The 22,953-nt window shown below is 38.3% G+C and overlaps 1 protein-coding gene across 19 annotated transcripts in view; it reads left to right on the top strand.

The window, feature by feature from the left end:
* KDM6A (lysine demethylase 6A) overlaps window positions 1–22,953 on the top strand; it is a 162,955-nt gene that overhangs the window by 72,635 nt on the left and 67,367 nt on the right. For all 19 annotated transcript variants that reach the window (XR_005826587.1, XM_040585252.1, XM_040585248.1 and 16 more), the window contains exons 5-6: window positions 5,046–5,104; window positions 15,523–15,643. Coding sequence is in view for 18 of the 19 variants with exons in the window: in XM_040585252.1 (XP_040441186.1) it covers window positions 5,046–5,104; window positions 15,523–15,643 (180 nt within the window). In the remaining variant the exon portion in view is untranslated. The remainder of the gene's footprint in view (window positions 1–5,045; window positions 5,105–15,522; window positions 15,644–22,953) is intronic.

The following is a 22,953-nucleotide window of genomic DNA, read 5'->3' as shown; positions in this document are numbered from 1 at the left end:
TTCCTAGTTAAATATTCTGAAGAGCAGTGGCCCCCTGCCCATGTGCATTTTCTGCAGCCTGGTGTGGCATAGGCTGGACTGCAGGTTCCACTGGAACTTGGGCAGCTGTGGAAGGGCATTCAGAGTCCTGCTGGAAAGACTTTTTGATTCCTGGCAGTAGTAGGCAAATGAAAAAACGTCACTGGTCTCGTAAGTGTGCTGAACTTCATCTTTTTTCCATAGTTTTCCTTCAGACTTCCAACAGCCAACTGCATGGGGACTTTGTTTCTCCTGTTTTGTTTTTTATTTTGTAGTATGGTGGGATACACTCTGGTTTCTGTCTAAATACTACTAACTTTTGAATTAAATAAAGGAATTGTTTTATGTTTAGCCCTGCCCTGTACATTTGTGAAGAGGAAGTGGTGTATTTGCCTACATGTCTTACTGGTTAAGGACGTGCATGAGGAATGCTGACAGGCAGGGTGTGATGTTACTTCATGACTTTATTCATCTTGTACTGACCCATAAAAGTTGATTTCTCTCAAGTCAGACATTTGTATGCGGCTTGGGAGGTAATAAATTATTGCTGGTGTTTTAATGTAGGTTGCCTGTTCAAATCTTTTATCTAGGATTTCACTCTGTTTGAAAAGTCATTGCATGTTTGATATGCATTTTGTTGGTAGCAGTCTAGGCTTAAAGAGCTTTTACTTATTTTGCTTACATTCCACTCTTTCACTTGTGCTAATGCAGTTGTTTATGGGGGGGCTACACAGTGAACTTGGCTGGGAAACAGATCTAGTTAAAAATAATCCTTTTTTATCTGGATATTAATAACTCGGATCAGTTCTGGCATCCAGTTAGTTGGCTGTAGCACTCTACAAATGATTGTATCAGCAAAAATGAGAGGCAGTGTTAGGGAATGTTTCTGAATCAGCAGTGCTCTGAAACTATGGCAAAAACTGTTCCTCTTCATTTTTAGGTTGCAAGGTCTGGATGCTGCCCTGAGGCTGCTTTGACTCTAGTGTCTTTCTACTCTCTGACTTTTAGAAGTGCCTGCTGAAAACATCCTTGTTTGCAAAAATAACTTCCTTGTATATTCTTGTGTTTATAAAACACAGATTTGGAGTTGGTAACAGGGTCTCAACTGCCTGTGGCAGATGAGCATGTTACTGGTGAAAAATAACTGGACCCAGATGTGGTAGCTTTGCATTTCCAGACTTGGTTTAAAGTGGCCATTTGTAAGTCTGAATGTGAGTATGGCCACTTGTAACAGAGGACAGGTGCATTTTTCTGACCCTGTGTTTATAGATAGTGTAACTGTGATGGTCCAGTCTGATGTCTTTTGTGCCAGGAGCGCCGGCTGCAAAAAAAGTCCTTGTTGTAAACTTGGCCTGAAATGGCTAGAGAACAGAGCACCTGAAATACTGGGGATCTATTTCCATCTGCTGCTTCAAAGACACTATAAACCGGTTACTTCAGTTAATACAGAACGTCTGCGAGATTAGTAGAGTTGTCTTCATTGGCTAATTTATTTTTTTTCTTGATTGTTTAAAGTAGACAAGACCAAAAAGTCTTTAGCATGCTTATTCGTTTCAGTTACATAAAAAGATACACACAGATGTATTGTTGCCTTCTGAGTTACCTATCAATAGAATAATGTGGATTATACATTTTGTAAAATGAAATTGGAACTTTGCTCAGCATTAAATACTGCATGCAAAGCAGAATACACAATATAAACTTGACAATCTTAAATTGTGTAAGTGTGCAAAATGGAAAAAGGTATTTGAGCCATCTAGTGGTTGGTATGAAACATTTCAACATTTTTTGATTATAGAAAATGTACGTGACATCAGCTTGGAAATAGCATTTCTAGTTTGTCTGCTTTTTAATAGCATGTAGAATGAAAAACCCCAGACATTAAATTTGAGGTACAGTCTGTTTCAGTTTGCTGCTTTTTTCAATTTACTGTAGATTTTAGTGAAGAGAGAAATCTGATAACATAAAAATTACATTAGAAGTTAGTAGCCAAAGAATGAGTTCTTTTACCAGGAGAACTTCAGAAATTGTGAGGGTTTTTAAGAAGTTCAAGGAAAGAATTGTAGTAAGATAATTTTGTTCTCTACTTCTTACTGAAAAATGTTTGGAGGGAAAAAAAGTGGGCTTGTATTCTGCCTCACCAGCAATTTATAGCAGGTTTACTGAATAGTAGGGTTTAAATTACAAAAGTAATCTTTACTGGAAAACATGGCATGGGTTTGGTTTTTTTTTTTTGTATAAATTTGTTCAAATGCAAGTAACAGAGGCAACTGAAAGCAGATTTGTTAAGATGGGGTGTGTTCCAGGTAAACAGTCACAGGATCTTATGTTAAGAAAAAGGACATTTTGTAGGCGAAAATTTCATTAATGATCCTGCTTGGGGATCATGACAGGCATTAAGTTGCTCTAGACTTAAATATTGGCAGTTGCCAGTAGGAAGTTGGCTGCATATTGAACTTGATGGCGTTCTGCAATACAGGCATAAAAGTTAGTTGTTTAAGTAATGAACTTCATGTGCATCTCACCTTGAATTATTTGTGGGAAAATACTGCATACACTGAAACACTGTAATATCTTTCAGGCCTTGTGAAAGTCCCATCCAGGTTCAAATACAGATTAAAAGATAATTTTAAATCTTTTTTAATGGAAATCTAATAAATAATGAACAAGCAGTACTAATGGTGTTACAAATGGTTAAAGCTATAGTATTTCAGAACAGATAAATATGATCCATACTGACATTTCAGAATGTACACCTTTACATTTGAAGTAAAGTATTACAGAGTCTTAAATCTTACCCTGTTTTTTATTGAGAAGGTGGTGGCAGTTTAACAGATTTTTAAGGTCAATCTCAGATGCATTGTAAGGCCAAATGAGAATGAGAGAAAAATGGGAAAACCAGTCACAGAACAAAGGACAGAGCAGTGGTGGTTGATTTGTATTTTACCGGGCCAGGGGCAACCTGAAAGCTTCACGTGAATTTGATATATTAATTACATTTGTCCAAATCACCTGCATCTTGGTCCTGTTGTGCCTTGAAAGCTGATTATTATTAACCCTTAGGATCAAATATCAACTAGACTAATCCTCTGAATCTATAATTCCTTTGGAGTGTGAATTCTAATAGGTATCAGAAGAGGAAATTAAATTATTTGAAGAGGTTTTAATTGTCTGGCATATTTTTGCTTGAGTTTTGCAGTGTGGTGATGAAGGATCTTTGTTACTACTATTATTCTCAATCTTTAGGATAATCTAGTCTGAACTGCAGTTGATGAATCTCTGAAGGTAACACCAGGCAGCGTTGTTCTGTTCTACCAATGAGCCTGACCTGACACAATTAAGGCTACTAGCTGTGTGCTGTATTTCACAGGCTTCCATGCTGCACATATGAAAATCTCCCTTTCTGTCTTACTACTTCATTTAAAATGACTTCTAAATCAAGGCATGTATGCTCAGTTTTTCTTTCCCAGTCTGTTGTTATTGGAGCACGCTTGGAAAGCAGGAAATACATGGGATATGGAATCAGAGGTCTTTTATCTTTACAGTGTCCATGTTGTGGTTTTGTTCAATTAAATAGGAATATAGTTTTATGGTAGTATTAAAGTATCATCTTTTATTGTTTATGTATTTCCCCCTCCACTACCCTGTTAACATCTTCAAGTGCTCTGACTGCTGTAGTATCTGGTCATACTGCAGTGTTTTCTTGGAAGCTGTCCATTGCCGAAGCTATGATCCAGCTGTATTCATGAAAGGATCTTTGGCATTTCCCCTTGTTTTAATTTGCATTTAGAATATGCAAATGAGGTATAATGAAATGGTAGTGTTGGGTCCTGTTTCTGATGACTACTGCTCTTTGAATTGTGTTCTGGCTACCAGTTATTTTCTAGGAGAAATTTGGTTATACTTTTCATATTTGGATTGGATTTAAGGCGTAACTAGGGTTCCTTTTATGAAATTCCATAGAAATTTGACTTGTTGAAGAAGTGTGTGCAAGTGGAAGAAGGATTGTCTTGAACTACAGTCTTTCATAATGCAAATTCCATCTCTTCTCTATGTGTCAGAGCTTTGTGTTCTTTGGGATGTATTCCTGGTCTCGCAAAACCAAGATTATACATTAGAAAAGCCTAAAAATGTGTCATAGGCCGCATGTACATGTTGTGTCCTGCAAATAATGGAATAGTTTTGCTAAATAGAAAACAACTATGTTGTGACATTTTTAAAAAGAAAAAGCAATGTATTTATTTTTCCTAACTTAGGAAATACTACTGTAATAATTACTTGTAGAATTGGTTAGTTAAACATTCATAAAACCTCCTTAGTAATGACACTTTAGAAGTAAATCATACTTTTCCATGAAAAGAAAATGGGGGGAAGCATAGTTTTCCAGAAGGAGAATGGTTGTTGGGGTTTTTTCATTTGGGGTTTATTTTTTCCCCTTCCACAAAGCAGGGAAATAGAAAATAGAAATTTGATGGTGAAGAAATACAGATTGTCTTAGATTTGAAGTCTGTATTTTTGGTATTTAGAAAAGTAAAATTCCCTTAACCATATTTTCAGATACATATAATTAATGTTCTGCTTTAGACACTGAAGTCAGAGTGTGCAGCTTTGTTTACTTTTATGAGTGTATAAATTATTATGACTCTGAAATGGTGTTCGGTCATAAAACATTTTTTATTACATTAAATTGCCAAAGACCTCTACTCCGTCATTTCCTTCCCTGCTGTTGTACAGTTAGAACAAAGCTTATCAGTTTCTCTGATGTAAAAAGTACTTGAATATTATTGTTACTATTCTTTCCAAAATACTCTGTGGAGAATCACCTTTTTTTTTTTTTTAAATGTCTACTAGTCTTTTAATTTCTTTTTGTTTTTGTTTGGGTTTTTTGTGTGTTTAAGGTGAAATTTAAATGCGCTTATTTTATAACAGAAACAAAATGTCAAAGGATGAATAAAATACTGGAAAATTAATCTTACAGCATATGGTTGTCTTATCTGGGTTTTAAACATTGTTCCTTTCCTTTACAGAATGCTGCCTTTTTATATGGCCTTGGTTTGGTCTACTTCCATTACAATGCCTTTCAATGGTAAGTTGGAATAAACTAACAGTGTCAGTACTGTGCCATGTTTTATTGGTAGGTGAATATTTCACCTTCAGTGTGAGTGTATGATAGTTTATTTTTTTTTGTTATTGTAGATAAGGTGTTTGAAGGCATACTGTCATAGGTCACATACCTGTGGCAACCACAGCAGTTGCTTGAAAAGGAAAACACAGAAGAAGAATGTTAGCTCCCTGTAGTACAGTTCAGCGAGGGGGATGGAGCAGGATGACTCAGCATGGTTTTGTTAATTGTTGTTACGGATGGTCTCTAGCCTTTATTTGAAAGCCTGTTTGCAAAATACTTTTGTTTTGGAAAAGCAGTAGCAAAGTGGCAAAATTCAGCAATTTTTACATCACTGTATTGTGTGAAAGTTTTGGACATGCAAAGTAGTACACTTAGCCTTGAATCAGAACATTTAAAACTGATGTAAAGAGTTGTAAATTCTGGCAGGGCTTCGGGGGCTGATAGGAGCTGCTGTTGGATATGGGGAAGAGAGTTGGTTTTCCATTGGAGTTTTGGTTTTGCTTTATCAGTGATGAGAGAAGAATGAGGAATGGAATAGAATCAGTCACTGGGGTTCTGTTGCAAGGTCCTCAAACTTCCATTGTGGGTTATTCTTGCAGACAGTGTCATCAGAAAAAAGGCAGAAGAGTACAGTGTTTAGGTCAGTGCTTTTTTGGAAACTGTTATTAAAATAAGTGTAACTTTACTACTTGATTGATTGCTAAAAGGTTTTATCAGCTTACTGGACTAAGCGTGACTGCAGTTAAGGAGGCCATGACTACTAACTTACGGTTTGGAACTGTAAAAGTGATCATCCATTACCACGCACCTCCCCCCCCCCCCCCCCCCCCCCCCCCCCCCCCCCCCAAGTTGTTTTTATGGATCTGTAAGACAAAAGATTTGTGCTTTCCTCAGGATAATGTAAATAAGTGTTTATTCTTCAAATTAAGATAAGTTGATTAAATCATGAGCTCAGAACCTGTTTTGTTGGGTTTTGGGGTTTTTTTGGTGTTTCAACTTACTGCTTTCTTCACTGGTAGTGAAAGGAATGCCACGTATTGTACGTGGTGACATGCAACTCTATTGCATTCTAATTCACAAGAGAAGAGCAGAAAAGTTTTCAGAAAAGCTGAGAATCTGAGATTGTGATCAGTCTTGGTTGAATTCACCAAGTTTCAGAATGTTCTTGTTCTTAAGCAGACCTGGCTTTGTAATTTAACGTTCAAAAGTAATTTGTGTACCAGTTCTTACAAGCAATATCTTGGTACAATTTGCGCTGTGAAAATGGTAGAAAACTGTAAGATAAAATTAAGTAGTTAGATTTAGAGGAGTTGATTTTTTTGAAAGAATAACTGTTCAATATAGACTTCTGCCATCAGCAGATTGTACTGTTTAGCACCTTCCAGTGAATGGTGGTGAGAGCAGCACCATCAGGTGCAGCAAAGTCAGGTGATTGTGAGCTCTTGGTATTAATAAATCAGAGCTTTGAATTAATTTAGATTTTTCTTCCATGCCTTTAAGTAAGCTTGTTGAGAAAGTGAGTGTAAATTGGTGCCTTAACTTACGATGTCTTAAATGCACGTAGAGCTTTATGTGAAGGTTTATAGAATAATCATATTTGCCATTTTATTCATACAACAAAATAATGTATAGTGCGGTACCAAGGAAGTTGTATATCATTAGAGTATTGGGTAGAATTTTCAGAGGAAGAAAATCTGATACAAATAAATGTTATACTTTTGTGTGTGATTATTTTTTTTAAAATCCCTTTGAGTGCTTCGCCCCGCCTTTACTATGTTTTTTGGGGGTGAGAGGAGTGGGATGCATGGTTGTGGGTGTTCAGGTGTGACAAACTCATAATAAACTTGGAGGTGATAGCAAGTCACTTACAGTAGATATGTTGTTCTTTGTAGATCTGAATTGTCCACAGGACTCTTGCAGATTGCAAAGAAAATCCTGCTTCTTTCAGAGTGAAATGCGAGTCAAACTTATTTCTGCAGCAGCTATTCCAACTATTTATGTTTACAAGAGTACACAAATCCATGTATTTTGGGCAGGTAAAGGAGACCTAGACTGTTTAAGGTGGTTTAAACTACTGTGGTTCATCCATGAACATTTTTTGGTTTTATCCCCATCACTTCAGATATTCATTGATTTTAATGAGAGGCATGTACATAGGTCTTCTAAAAGAAAGGGGTGAGGAGGTGTTTCAGGTTTTTCCATGTCTCATATAAGCAGGGTTAATAAAAAAAGTGGCAATAAGGTCAGGTTTAGAATTCTTGTTCATATTTTTACATTATTTTTTAAGTTTTCCAGCTTTCTTGAAGAGAAGTGTTGGACTGGCTTCAAGACACATATGCAATTCACTGTAATTCAGTACTGTAAACTTCCCTATATGCTAAAGCAGCATTATAGCATTAAGTACAAATCATAGTTGATACATCATTTTAAATTGGTGATTTTGTTTGACTATTCATGTATTAACTGAAAATTCTCAGTTATATACAAATGTTGGAATAGTGTGATCAGGCTGTTTCATGCAATTAGTATAGTAAGATACATTGTAAGGGATTAGCTCCATAAATTGATTCAAGTATAGTAAAATAGATCTTACAGATCTTAAATGTTGATACTCTGTTGTTCTACACCATTTATCATCAAGCAGTAAGTAAAGTTGTCAGCTGATTTTTCCCTGTGGTTTCACTGTTTTCAAGTAGTGTAGAACACAGTAGACTAGCGATAGGTGAGATATTCACATCACTTGAATAATTTCATCTCCTTCTTAGTTATCTTTTAGATTGAACACTTAAAGAACTTTAGTTAATCAAAGGCTATCTTTCATTTCTGCGCAATAGGTGCATCCAAATATAGTGGCTTGGATGCAGGTTTTTTTCTTTTACTTCAGTAAGGATTCTGACCTTCACTATCTGTCATCTGCTGATGTACACAGAGTCCCAGCAAGATAAAAAGATGGAGTCCAACCTCTGCAATTGTGTCCTGAAACTGGCTGTAACACCCTCTTTGGCTCCCAGTGTGACAGCCGTGGTGCTCCAAGGCCAGCCTGCGGTATTTTCAGTGACTGTTGTCTTGCAAATTGCTAGACGGTGTGTGAGACACATACTGTTCCTCAGAAACATCTTACAGGAGACTGAGATCAGTTACCCTTACTGCCCATTTAGCATACCCTGAAGCTCTTCAGTCCAAGGATTCCTTATCAGCTGTAGAAGTTACCTGTTGTCAGACTGAGTCCTTCAGCACTGATGCTTTTACTGGACACAGTCCTGAAAAAAGCCAAAGACCTAATGCAAGAGATGATCCAGACCCTTTTTCTCACCTTCATCACAGCTAAAGATGCAGATTGTCTTATGGAAAATCTGCTACTGCTGACTGGAACTTCTTGGCCCTTCTACAGCCATCCTTGCCAAAACAGAAGCACTGTGGTCATCTATTCAGTAAAGATATCAAGTGATATCTAGAACCACTGTCTCTGCCTCTGGATCCTTTAAAGTAACCCCGCAGCCAGCCCAGTCTGCACTGCTGCATCCTCGCACTTCTGTAAGCCCCAGGGTGTTCTGTACACTGGAATTTCTCCTCTTAGCATAAATTTGACTCCGTGGAACAGGGACATGGGAGTTCAGCACAAAAAGTTTTTTCCCCTCCTCAGTTCTGATTCAAAACTGGATCTTTACATCAAGAAGGCAGCTGCAGTCTTTTATTATTCTTACGTAATTCAGGTAAAGACATACAATGAGCAAGAGGCAGTAAGCATGTACAAACCCCACTGGCAGAGTGCAGCACCTCCATCTCCAACATAGGAGCACTGAGCAAGCTCTCCACATCCCACCTCTGCAGCTGCTGAGTTCCACAGCCCTCCAGAGGTCAAGAAGACAGCAGAAGGCAGCCTTTGGTTGTTATCTGTGGTACTGCATCTCGTCTCTTGGTCACTGTGCAGGCCTCCAGACACCTGAGAGTCACTTTTCTCATAAAAGTCCTTTGAAAGCTTCACTGAGGCAGGAGCATTCTTCTCCACTTACCTACAGGAAAACACACAAAACTTACCATCAGCTGTGAGATGGCCTTAGCACCAGTCACGTTGGACCAATTCCATGAGCTGAAGGAGTCTGATCTCTCTCTTGCTCTCTCTGGCTGTCATTCTCTTTCACCCTTTTACAGAAAAGTAAGCTTTGCTCTTTTCACAGTCATCCTGAAGCAGTAAAGCAGCTGTTTAAACTGCTTTTAAAGTACCCAGGTCTACAGCGGATTGTAAACTTTTCCTGTAGGCTAATGTGCCAACCCTCAGTATTGCACACCTTACTCATCTACCCAAGAAACTATGGTTTTATGGTGGTTGCTATTCGCCTGTGAGGGTGGGAGAGTCCTGTGCTGTCAAGGTCCGTTCTTTGCCCTTCTTTGCCTCCTCTATCAATACTTACCTTTTCAGGAGAAAGCTGTTAGTAACACAGTAAGATTTGTCTTTGAGGGGGGTGTTTTGGTTTTGAGGTTTTCTTGTTGTTTTGGATTGTGTTTTTTTTTTCCCCCAGCAGGACCAGATCCTTCAGATGGTTCTCAGGTCGGTTGTGTCAGTGGCTGGCAGATCCAAGGAACTGGGCTCCTCCACACAGAGAGTAGTCGAGTGTGTAGGGGGGTGCATAGGAGTGCAAACTGCTTAGTGGGGACCTCTTTCATTTGTGTTGAAACACCCCACCCCCCCCCATCATGCAGATAACAACCACTGGACTCTTTCATCAAATGCAATGTCTGCTCTACATGCCTCCAGGTATGTCAGTAGTTTGTGTCATTGTGCAGGACGCACAGCATTTGATGAAACAGTCCCTTGGTTGTGGTTTGCATGAAAGGCTCTGAGATTCACCCAGCTGACAGTGACATTGTGCTGGTAGTTGGCAGCCTGTGTTCCAGCTCTGTGGCAACACCTGCAATGGGAAGTCTAGGAGGGATATAATTTGAGAGTATAAAACCAGCTTGCTTACCAGTAACTTGTGATCTTCAAGGTGCACATCTGTATTGGTGCTTCTTTCCTTGTTCTGTCAAGAGTCCATTCGGGTGGTCTGGTGTTTGTAGTTACCTTCATAAGAAGGACAGAATTTAAACACACACTGTGTAGATACTGCTTTGTCAAATACTTCTCAGGTTTCAGGTGGCTGGCTGGATCTATGTATGTATTTTTTAGGTATATAAAATGGGAATGTACATTGGTTTTAGCCATTAATGAAGTGGCAATTAACTTTCCCTTTTGTTGTCTTACCTTTCTGTGATTATATATCAAACAACTTCTTGGATTGATGAAAACACATACTATTTGCTAATGCTGGAAGAAACCTGTTCTCAGGTGCTTCTACAGAAGTGTTTAAAGATTGCTGCTCTAGGTATTTCACTGTTCAACTGTTACAGCCCTGTGAACAGAGGAATTGTATCTAAAGTCTGTGAAAGTATTTCATAAAATTGCAGTCTCCCTGACTACTGCTGTGGATGTACAGTTTTTAATGTTCAAACTGATCATGAGTTTCAAATAGAAATTTTTCCATCATAGTTTCCCATCATTTTTATTAGTGAGCCTGTGAAATAACATGAGGCTCAGAACAGGTGGTCAGAAAATTGAGAAAGGATAAAGAATATGAAGAAGAAAGTTTCATTCCAGCTGCATCAAGTGTTTTTTTCTGATATATTAGAATAATGTTGTGTTCTTTTATTTTGTAGGCTCATTCTGATTTTCATGGTTTTTGTTTGAAATGTATGAGTGTTAATCTTTGGATAGTTGAATTGATGCTATTTTATTATATTCTTTTGCCTAGTTCAAAGCTGATTTTATTCACAGTCTATCCATGTAAAACCTTCCAATAAAAGTCTTAAGAGAGTTCACTGAATGTTTAATGTAACTTTCTATTAATTATTATGCAGCTCGTTTCTTCACTTTCATAATGGTAGGAATTGTTGTATAGATGAGTGGGTAGAAAGATAGCTGCAGTATTGATTCTGGAAGTCTTGATTTGGAGATGATAGATTCATGTCACTTTTATTTTTTCTGAATTACTGTAGCCATGCTGTGTAAAATGTAAGCCCCAGAGGTGCTTTTCATCCTCTGCGGTATCTATTTTCCTGTCCTGATTCCCCATTTTGTTGAATGTTAGATAGCTTTTCCTGTCTGTTAGTGGAAGTGCTCCTATTCTTGGAGAAAACTCTTATTTAATATAAATAAATTCTAATAGACTAAACCAAAGTTGTCTCTTACCAGGCAATTGTCAGTATCTTTAGAGAACAAACTGAAAGTCACCTCTTGCTGAATTTAGATGCCTGTCATTTTTTCTGCAGTATGAGAGCTCCCAGCCCTTTGATCGATGATTTATTCTTTGGACTAATGTATGTTTAGTCTGTTGAAGGAATAAAATGAAAAGCTCTGTCTGTGCATGAAGGCAGGTTAATGAGTGGTGAAGACTAACAACCTACTTGAGAAAGGCTGTGTGCCATCATTTCTGAAGGAAGCTGCTAGCTTCTTAAACAGTCCTGCTTCATACGTGACAGGTCATCAAGCTATTAGGTTATATCTGCTCTTCCAGTTTTGGTCAAACTGTAGAAGAGTTCTGAGGGAAAACATCTGAGCAACTTGGATGCTTTGGATCCTCTAGACCCACATCTTTCTGGATGTTGGCTTGGGCAGAGGACAGAAATGGGATTAGTGATGTTTCAGAGCAAACAAAGATCTGCATAAGGATCAAGTGATTCCTGCTGTATTGAGAAGGCCCAACTGAGGCAAACAGATGGGCCAGGAAGGTCTGTAGTTACCAGCATTGGGCCATGTTCTCTCCTGATGTTATCTCAACGTTATCCCTTTACTACTGCAACACTTGCTCCTGCTTTCTGCCTCTTATGTTGGCTTCCTTCTGTGTTGTACCAACCTGTACCAAGCCCTGATGGCATCTGTGTTGGATGTTATTGAGCACTTAGAATTGAAATGGATGTTGGTGATGTTGCAGATGTTTTGCTATTGCTGTAGTAAGGGACTGAATCTGGAGCTCTGGGCATGGCACTGGGAAACAGGCAGCCCCAAAATCAAACTAAAATTTTTACTGTAGCCTGTGTTCTCGATGTGTCCTGTAATCTTGAGTGCATTGTTATTTTGTTTAAATGTTTCCCACAGGCAAAACTAGATCAATGTTAATTCAGCTATAATGTAGAATTGCTTGTCTCTCTGTAAGAGTTAATAAGTAAATGTCTTTTCAGAGTTTGAGTGTTTTATTCCATGGAATTTCAACTGACTATATAAAATCAGGCTATAGTCACTAAATTAGACGTGAACACCTACCACTGGTAGCAATTGTTGAAAATGCTGCCTTTCAGATTACTTCATTTGCGAACTTTTAATGATGCCCTTTTTCACAGAAGTAATTTGTGTTATCATCGGTGATTGTCATCCTGGAAAAAATACAGACTATAATCAATACAGAATTAACACTAGAGTTAAATAAGATGCAGGCCAATATTTTGAATGGAGGAGATAAAATACATATTTTTTAGTTAGGAATGCTAACTAAAAGGTGCAGCCAAAATAATATTATTTTTTAGCTATTAGCATGGTAACCTGAACAGTGTCTAAAAGGGTACAGAGAGTTTTGGTTTTAGTTGGTTCATTTGGATGTATTTTTCCAAGCGCCCATCAAAATGAGTTGAAAGGCATGCTGTTGCTTCCTGCATGGATTGTGTCTAGAGGAATGATGTCTTGTCCTACAAGTTTTCTTCCTCCTTGTACACTTTGAGCTTGTCTTCATTGGAAAATTGTGTTGGGTTAAGTGTTACCTCAAACACTTGTGATAGCTACTAATGTTGAGCCTGACTCGGTAACTCAACCGCAAGGGTGAGTGAGTGGTGTTGCTGTGTTGTCTGCAGAGAGATAAAGTTTACACAAACCTCATAGGGGCTGTTTGTGACTAGCAGGTTTTGTGCTAAACATGACACAGTCTTTTCATGTTGTCCACTGATGATAGTTTTACTGTTTTTTTAAGTGCAGTGCTTGTCCGAAAGGCTGGGGTAGGCAACATCCTTGTTCTTTTGAATGGATGACAGTATACGTTGAAACAGTGTTTCAAAACTGCCCTTACAAGTCGGTTGTTACACTTGTGGCTTTGTTTAACTCTATTGCTGAGCTGTGACAATGAATAATATTTCCTGTTGAGTGAACAAGAGACTATAAAAATATTTTTGTCTCTTAGGATTTCTCTTCAGCTTTTTTAGAAATCCATGTTTCAATGATCTTTGTGACTGAGACGTGACATGACAGGAGGAATACAGAAATACAATTTTCTGACCAAGCAAGTTAGCTGAAATGTGAAGAACATGAAATTGATGAAGTGTTATGAGCATGGTCCCAGTCTCCTATGTGGTATAGAACCACAACATCTTTATTTGTGACTTTTGTCTTCTCTTTGACAGGGACTATAGCCACTGGTTTTCTTCCATTTTAAAACTTAGGATACTGTCTTTGACCAAGATGCAAATAATGGGTTTTAAATACCAGTGGCTAACATACTAAGTACCGTATTAGAGTTAAGACAAGCAATGCAAGTACACAGTCATAAAATCTATACTTTGGCTATACAAAAGCACAGCTTAAAACACATGCTGGTATTTGGCCTTTCAGTTTGAGTGGTGTTCTTGTAGATGGCGATGAGCATACTGTTACGAGACATGGTTCCTTGTTTGTTATGATTTCAGTGTAGATACTGAGGTGTGTGATTCATCACCACCCATACTAGTCCAGGGAAGTTTATAGGAGATGTGAGAGACTGCTTAGCTGGTGCAAGTTTGTCCCTTTGGTATTTCGCTTGCTCATTTTCCTCGTGTAAGCAGAAAAGTAGGGTACAAGGTAGGGAGAGCCCCTCTGAAAGATTGTGATAGAGGAAACTTCAGTTCCACCATAAAAATGTAATATTTTTTTTAAGCCCATCTGCTCTTAAGGTCTATTTAGACAAGTCAGCTAATGCTTTAGGTACAGTCAGTTTTGTTGCATTGTTCAGAGGAAGTTCTGTCCTTTCGTTTGCTTTACCATCAAGAATGAGAAAAGAGCCTGTAAGAATTTTAGAGCAGAAGAATTGCTGATGGATTAAAAAAATTATATATTTATGGGTTTTGTGTGTAAAAAAGCCTCTGAAAAATATTTATTGAACTTCCCATTCCACCTGCTAACCTTTTGTCCTTATAAATAGTACTGACTTGGAGAGCTGGAATGAGATTAATTTGCCTAAACATCGTGTGATTTAGGCACTGTGGTTAATTCCTGTCCAGTGTCCCTGTGCTGCTCCACAGAGGGTACAGTTCTCCCCGTAGGCATGTCCGTCATCTGCCTGCTCAGTGCTGGTCTCTGGGGCTGCCTAGGACAGCAGTCAGGACTGCTCCCATGCCTAGGTGCTGGAATACTGCCCTAAGTGAGACCGATTCCTATTTCTGTCGTTGTACAAGCAGTGATGTATGTGAAGGTGTTTTGTTTCAACCTGTCATTGGATTTCAGTCGAGCTAACGCAATGAAGCTGTTTTCTGAATTCCTCTGTGAAATTTAAATCTATTATCTTTTAGTTGCATTTCAGCTGTCCTAATTTTATGCAGTTGGCCTGAGAGGCAAAACAGTCTTGTTTAGAATCACATTTTTTCTGCTCCAAGGTACAATTGTTACATAGCATTTTTTGTTTTACCTGGTACAGTGCCATCATGAACAGGGGCATGCGTAGAGAGGAATTAAAGGTAAGGAAATAGAATCAGAGCCATCTTCACCTGTCATGGGAATATGAAAACCAAGTTAACATGGGAGGAGGTGGCAAGCTTGTGTTTTTTTGGAGGTAATGGAGTGACTGGAAAGTAATGGAGCAGTAGGTATTAGTTGAGTCCCTGCACAGCACTGGTGCTAGAGAAAGGGAGGAAAGAGGAAAATGGAGCAGGTTGGTGCGGTGGGAGGAGATGTGCGTGATCTCTCCTTTCTAGGCTTTCTGTTCTGCTGCTGCTCTCAGGGGGGTCTGCACTACCTGGAATCAAAAGCAACCTACTAGTTGGTTGTAACTTGAACGATCACTGTATTATTCTAAAGTTGTAGTAATTTTGTTGCTAATTCCTGAGTCATCCTTTCAGAAATACCAGATATGTTACTGTATTTCATGCAGCAAATTAGTTTCTCTAAATTAATAGAAAAGATTAGACTTTCAAATATACCAGGATATCTGGAGTACAAAATTACCCAGTCCTTGACTTGCACCAAAAACATTGCATGTAAACCATCATTTTGATATGTTCTTCTGTAACAGTGCTTTCTGATCTGCTTTCTGCTAGTCATATAAATAATATTGATTATAAAGTAATGCTTCAGTAAATAAATATTTTTTTAATCTGTTTTTTTCTTTCAGGGCAATTAAAGCATTTCAGGAGGCGCTTTATGTTGATCCCAGCTTTTGTCGAGCCAAGGAAATTCATTTGCGACTTGGGCTTATGTTCAAAGTGAATACAGACTATGAGTCTAGTTTAAAGGTAGGTTTAAATTGAATTAACATTTGTACAAGTTGTGTTTAATCTTAAAACTGCAAGGATGCATAAGCAAGTAGCAGTTAAATAGTACCTGCTCTACAAACAGAAGTGCTTCATTATGAAATATCTTAATCTAAAGACAGAGTAAGGGTAGAATTTGAGGTGCATTAGATACTAGAAATACTCAAAAAAGCCCAGGAGAACTGTAGATGAGGACTGATACTGCAAAAGATCAAAAATTCAATGTAGGGTTCTCATTAAAATAGTACATTTCGGGGAGGAGGCTGAGGATGCACAGAAAGGTGGAGGAAAAATAAAATAATTAGTAGCTTGGATTTCTCAATTTCTATTTTTCCCTTTTTCCCCCTTTATTTTCCTATTTTTCTTCTTTCTGTTTCTTTTCTGTTTTTCTTTGTTCTGTTTTTCATCTGGTTTTTCTACTTTTTCTTGTTTTTTTCTATTTTTTTCCCCATTTTTTTCTTGTCTTTTTTGTTTTTTTCTGTTTTCCTTTTTCCCCCTAGCTGACTTACTGTAAACTGGGAGTTCTTAAAAATTATTAAAAATAGAAAGCTTTTATGCAAAATAATGTTCTCACATCAATTTTTTATATACTTTCTACTTTTCTAGCAGTTAATCATTATTTTATTTACTGGTTTGAGAGTCAGTTTCTAAGGCAACAATTCCCAGCTAATCAGTTACAGATGGTTTGTGTTTATATGGTACTTTGTTTCTTCTGTATTCCTTTAAATATATTTTTACTGCTTGCATTCTTTTTTGGTCTCCAGTTATAATCTGTCATTTTATCTCCCTCCATTCAACGTGTTTTCCCAGTTTTTTTCCTCCTACCATTTCCTAATCTATCCCCATGTTCTTTTCTTCCTTAACTGTAAATTTAGGCATGTGTGTCTTGGAAAAAGGAAATGTTCTCTTAACAGAGTTTTATGTGCTGGGAAATACACCTGCAGGGCTGAGAATTTTGTAATTAGTAATTAAGTGTAACTTACAAACCTATTTCTGCATATTGATCTCTCCCAAAACTACTGAAAACATTAGGTGTTTTGTTTTCAAGAATCTTGTGGCTTCCTTTTCCTGGCAGATTATTTTCCTGGAAGTTGTATTTGTGGGGCTATCAAAATCACATTGTCCAATAAAGTGTTAATATCAATTTTTCCTTTCAGTATTTGTAATAATGGGAAGCAGTTCTCACATCAGGCTTCCTTTTTACATCCAGAGTCCAGGCTTTCACCTCCAGAGACAGGTGGAGTTGGAAATTGTGATTAGAGAGGATGATACTGCATAGAGGTAGGAAAGATTCAGTGCAATGAATGGCAAAAGAGAGCATGGGGAGGTAGAGGTAGACCACTGTGTTGGGAAAGGGATTATGTGTGAGTTTGGGTGGTCCTGTTTCTTTGTATTTTGGCACAAATTTATTACTGCCTGTCATGATACAGGGGGAATAAAAGAAGTGCTGAAGTAGTACAGTTTGGGTTTAGTTTTAAGGAAGTCAGGGACAAAACAGAAGAGTACGTTTGCAAGGAGGTAGTAAACTTGTAATCAGGTAGTGGAAGGAACTTCAGCAGTATTTTTACTAGAAAAAATTGATAAAAAAATAACCTTTTCCTGCTGTGCCATGAAATATGTAATTCCATCAGTGACTCAAGTATTTAAATAAGTATTATGAGAATTAAATCTTAAGTAATTTACTGTGTTTGATCTTCACAACTTTGTGAAATAAAAAGGTCATTTATCACAAGGATTTTGAGTATACCAAACTTTCAGTTTTCAATACTCGAGCTACAAATGTGACAAACACCAAAATATTATTTTAAAAACAGAAGGAAATTACTCCTTTGTAACGCAGAATTATCATGATTCCATTTCTTTTATGTGCTATGTGATTAAGTCACTTAAGAAAACAAATGGCATCAACAAAAACAGCTGGAGCAGAGTGAAGATCTTCAAAAGGATGATGAAATAAACGGGGCAGGGGTGAAGGGGTGCCGTAAGGATAATTTTACATTATCTTTAAAGCAATGTAACTGCAGGTTGTTGCTGAAAGGTTTTTCTCTTTTTCCACCTTGCAATCCTGATTGCATTGTTCAGCATCCTCTGCTACATTGAATAGAGTGATTATTTTTTTTTCCCATTTGCAGACTGAGGTGGCTCCGAAGTCTAAAACAGCTCAGCTTGAGATTGCCCAGTTGCTAGATTCAATGCAAGGTAGATGACAGGAGTGCGTGAATGGGAAGGAGTGGGTAGAGTTCTCTTACCACCTTCTGATGCAACACGTAACATGAAACTCTGCTTTGGAATTACCAACTGAAACACCTGAGGTAGAGTTCCTGGTTCGCTTCCTTTGCTATGGAGGTGGCAATCCTTAGCAGAGAATAACAGTGAGGATTAGGAAAGAAAAGACCCAGTGGGGCAATCCACTCAGTCTCGGAACAATTACAGCTGTATTCAGTTCATCTTTTCAGTAGATTTAATGTGGAGTACTAAGACTGATCTACTTTGAAAACAAAGTAATACTGATAGAAACACACCAGTTTATACATCGGAATATATCAACTGAGGAGTAGACGAAGAACAAGCAGGACAGTAGCTTCTTTGAAAGCCAATCTGACTGATCCCTGAGTTGAGGTTTAAAAAACCCCACACTTAAGCCAGAACTCTGAGTGACAAGAATACAAAAGGCAAGTCGGAAAATACTTAGTGAAGAGAACAAAACAAAGTTCTGGTGCAGTGGTTATGCACAAGCATGGGAAGAATAAAACGAGGAAGAGCTAAGATCAAAGAGTGTGAAAGGATGTTTTCACAGTCTGTCCCTTTCTCTGAGACTGAGCATCTTGTCTCTTCAGAGAAGTAACCTGAAGTAATGAAAAGACACAGTTGATTGTGCCTTTTTGGGTTTTGTGGACCTTTTTAAAAGGATCCAGGATTTTAGAGACCCGTTATGGGCTTTAGGATCCAGTCTGATGGATGACTGACCTTGTGCACAGACCCTTTCCCTGGGGCTCTGTATAACGGGATTCGTAGCCCAGTTTGAGCTTCCTATTTGACACTGAGGCAGAAAGTGGAAGTAACTTTTCATCTAGTATTCGCTTGTGACTTCTGGATTTCACAGATTGTACCAATGTTGCATTAATGTACTTTGAAATATCATAATATTTTTGATGGTATTTAAACATTCATATTAAGTCTGTAATTGCTAAGAATAAACCATTGCCAACAGATGAGTCATTGTCAGTAAGTCTTCAGTAAAGGGGGAAAATGGGAGTCTGAAGGTCATATGTTCCATGTTTTTCACAATTTTAGAGCATTACCATAAATCATCTATATTTTATGTAAGCAATTTAAGCTCAAAATTAATTTTTACTATTTTAAGATGTTGATGATCAAGATAATTGCTAGAGTGCTGTTTAACAAGCATAAAATCAACTCTTGAGTGTTTTTTCAAATCAATTACTGCTTTTGCATGTTTTTAACATTGCTGCAGTTAAGACTTGCAAATTGCTATGAGAACCCTTGACTGCTCTGTTATCCCATTGCCATAAACTGGTAAGAACACCAGTGCTGTTGAAAATTACTTGGCCTTCAGGCTGACATTAAGGGGTGGGGGCAGGGGGATGTGGGATGGGAAGTGGCCCTTCTGGCTGAAAAGAAGAGTCCTTGTGTAACCTGGCAGTTAGGGCAGTGCTACCTTCAGAGGTGATACATGAAAGCTGAATTTGCCCCATTCATCAGAAAAATAAAATTAATTCCAAAATCAACTGACAAGGGGGCGGGGTGGTTGTGGGTTTGTTATTGATTACTATAGCAGCAACATACTAATAAGGTTTACCTCACAGTCCTAACCTTTTCACACTTCACTATGTGTCCTGCTGCCCTTCTCCTATTTGCCATTCCCTACGAACAGCACTGGGAATACTCTTTGTGACGGTGTCAGCTGTTGTGGCGCCATGATTATCTGAAAGTAGAATAAAGCAAGATCTCTAGGAATGTTATCTTTTTATTGGTTTGGTAAATGTAGTTGGAAAAAATGTTCAAGCTTCTGAGCATGTGCCACATTATTTCCGGCATGTCACTTGATATCCTAGTTACTTACCTATTTATTGAATATATTTTTTCAATTTTAGCCTCCTTTTTCCTACATGTAATCATCCTGTCTTGCACATGTGTCTTGGTTCTTCTCTTAAGTGCTTTTGAATCTTAACCGATTTCTAGTGAATTTGTCAGAATGAAAGAGATTTCGAAGAGAAGTTCCTAGAACATTTCTCTGCAATGTTGCCCCAGACCCATTTGAGCTCTGCAAGCTGAGGGCCAGGTGATCAGGTTGGCTTGATCTGCATCAGAGGCACTAAATGACTGCTCGTGTGTCTGGTCTCTTGGGATGTGAAAAATACCTACAAAGGGAACCGTGCAATCCACACAGGAGCTGCTGTGCATCGGGCGACCCCAGTGCCTCTTGTCCCGCTGAAAGCTGAATGCAGAGCTCGGTAGAGCACAAAGGGGGAGCTGAGTGTGTTGTGTAGGACCATTGACGTGCATAAAAAATATGCTGAGGAAAAAAGGGAAAATCACAGCTTTGGTATTGCTTGGTTTAATAGTTACTTTGGAAATGGCAGCTATGGGAAATCAGTCTTCCATCTGGTGCTCGTTCTGCTTGATAATAGTGTTGGAGTATTGTGTATGGTGCTTTCAGTGGGGAGTTAGGGCTACGATCCTGAAACCCTCTGAATGTAAAATTCCGCACTTCTCTTGTTTGCTGACAGACTACTTAAAGGAAAAAAAGAAATCTGAGTTTTTCATATTTATTAGAACAGTAACTTTGAGGGAACGATGGGTGGGTAGGAGAATTTCTGTGGGTTTGATTTTGTGAGAGGGTGTTTTGTTTGCTTTTGTTTGGGGTTATTTCTCGTGTTTGTGGTGGTTGGTTTTGGTTTTTTTTGTAATGTGGGGTCAGTAGGAATTCTGCACATGAGCACGTTATTTTATGGCAAACCAACTTATGTTGTGCTTTGGGAATTTTCTTTGGGTTTTGAGTATTGCAGATGCATCCTGTACCCATAAACAAAACCCTTAGAAGAATGACAACTGCATTTCTCATGTTGTCAGATATCTGCCTTGCAGTAGAAATAATAATTCTGCCTTTCACTTTTAGAATTTTTTCCTCCTTATTTATACACAGAACAGCTATCCTAGTAGTTTGCTTCAGGCCTATGCTTTGATCTTGTCCGCAAATCATAAATTTAAGTACAATTTTGATTTTTTAATTATTTTCCTAAAGATTCTCATTCATTGGTAATGTTAAGACATACTGCTTTTGTTAGGATAAAAAAAAGGCTTCAAAAGAAATAGAACTTACTAGGAAAATATGCATGAATTACGTGCATGTGCATGAAATAAATTAAATACTGATACACAGATGAACAGCTCGAAGTACTTCTTTATAGTCAGACACTTTTTCCATCACTTACTCCAATAATTCTCCTATCTCTATATATATCTTCATGAAATACATTGTTAGCTACTGCAGCTGTTGTATGCCAGCATGTAGCTGTTATAGACATATTGTTCATTTTTTATGTTCTTTTTCTCAGTAATAAATAAGGATGTATTTATGAAAGTGAAATTGTGTTTCCAAGCCTTCAAGTGCTGTTTCACAACCTAGTTATTTTTCATATGTGCTTAGATTAGTAATTTTTAAGCTTCAGTATGTTAAATTGAAACTTTAGTTATTTTCAGATATTAAGGGAAAATTAACTAGACAAAATACATAGTTATGAGAGGTTTAAATTTCTTATGTCTAGTTTTATGTCTGCAATTCTAGCAGAAACTAGTCAGCAACATTCTTGGGTAAAAACAAAGGGCTTTAGCAATTGCAAGGTGGATATTCAAGATTTCAGGCACTTCACCTAAAAAGCATCTTGTGGAGAGCAAGATGAAATGAGTCAGAAGATTAATTTAATAAAAACTTAAGTGGATGGAAACCAGCATTTGGGAAGGAAATTGCTCTCTAAGTCTTTGTAGTTTGCATATGTGAATGATGGAGAGATGTATACGAGAAGTAAGAACATGAAAAGTTCTTTTTTAAAATGCAGCATGGAACTGCAGTCAAACTGCAAGAGAGTAATAGTGTAACTGGTTTTGACAGTGGATCACACCATTACAATGTCTGGCCTATGGAGTATTTTCTTTGCCCTCTCTTACTTAGTTTTGCTTGGGCTTTTGAGTAATTTTGGAGTTTTCCTGTAAAATTATAGGTGTATTTTAGAAATGCCGCGATTACAAAGAGCAGTAAATACTCACATTGAATTAATATGCTGTGTGGCGTGTTCTGTCATTTGGGGCAAGGGGAAGAACAAACCATGAGAAGAGCAATAGTTGACTCGGAAGTTGAGCATTCAAGCTAATGAGTGTTGGTGCTGGTACACTTCATTTGTGGACCTTCTCATCAGAGGTATCTTGGTCCAGGTTTGTTGGCTGTAACTGCAACCGAAAGGTTGGCGTTCAGGGCACACAGTAGTAACTAGCCACATGTACTGGCTGGGTAGCCACAGATTCCCATGAGGGATTATGCTGTGCTTTCGGTTCAGGCAGGGTGGCTGTGTGGGCTGGAGGCAGAGTGCTGCGGGTCCTGAAACCACCCCAGCTCTGGGCGTCCAGCTCCACGGTGATGCCGGTGATGCAGCAGTGGTGGCAAGCTTCCAGTCATCCCCTTTCCCAGTGGCATTTTGTTGTGTCTGGCAGTCTTTTGGGCTTATAACACAGCAATAGCTAAATTGTGATGTTGCACAAATAATGATAAAACATGCAGGCAGCGTGAGTGTTGAGATAGCTTTGTGAAAATCACTGTGGTGCCCTATGCAAGATGTTGGTTAGTAGATTTGAGTGCAGCCTTCTTTTGCCTAGTGGAAATAACAGCTTTTCTGATCTTTCTGTCTGAAAAGAATTTTTCACTTGTAGCTATTCAAAATGAGATTCTTCTCAGCATATCCTGTTATCAGTTTTATTGGTATATGTGACCTTTGTATCTTCTGTCCTCAAGCAGCTTTCTTCTGCCCTGTCCATGCGATAGTTTTCCGCAGTCTTAAGGGTTTTGGTTTTGGTTTTTTTTGAATGCTGGACAAAAGTAACAGAGGGTTTACCCTGCAGAAGCCTTCATCTTGCAAGATGCGTGTGTTGTGAATTCAGAAGGCTGGGGAGCGGAGCTGTGAGCTGACATGGCAGCACACATAGCGCGTCCTTCCCTGACCCTCTCCCCTGGCCCTGAACGGGCCTGGCAAATGGAGGCCTGGCGCTCCGCCACGGCC

The sequence above is a fragment of the Falco naumanni genome, chromosome 2 (assembly GCF_017639655.2).
Source record: "Falco naumanni isolate bFalNau1 chromosome 2, bFalNau1.pat, whole genome shotgun sequence".
Lineage (NCBI taxonomy): Eukaryota > Metazoa > Chordata > Aves > Falconiformes > Falconidae > Falco > Falco naumanni.
Note: the sequence above shows the minus strand (reverse complement) of the source record. Positions and strands in the feature narration are given on the sequence as shown.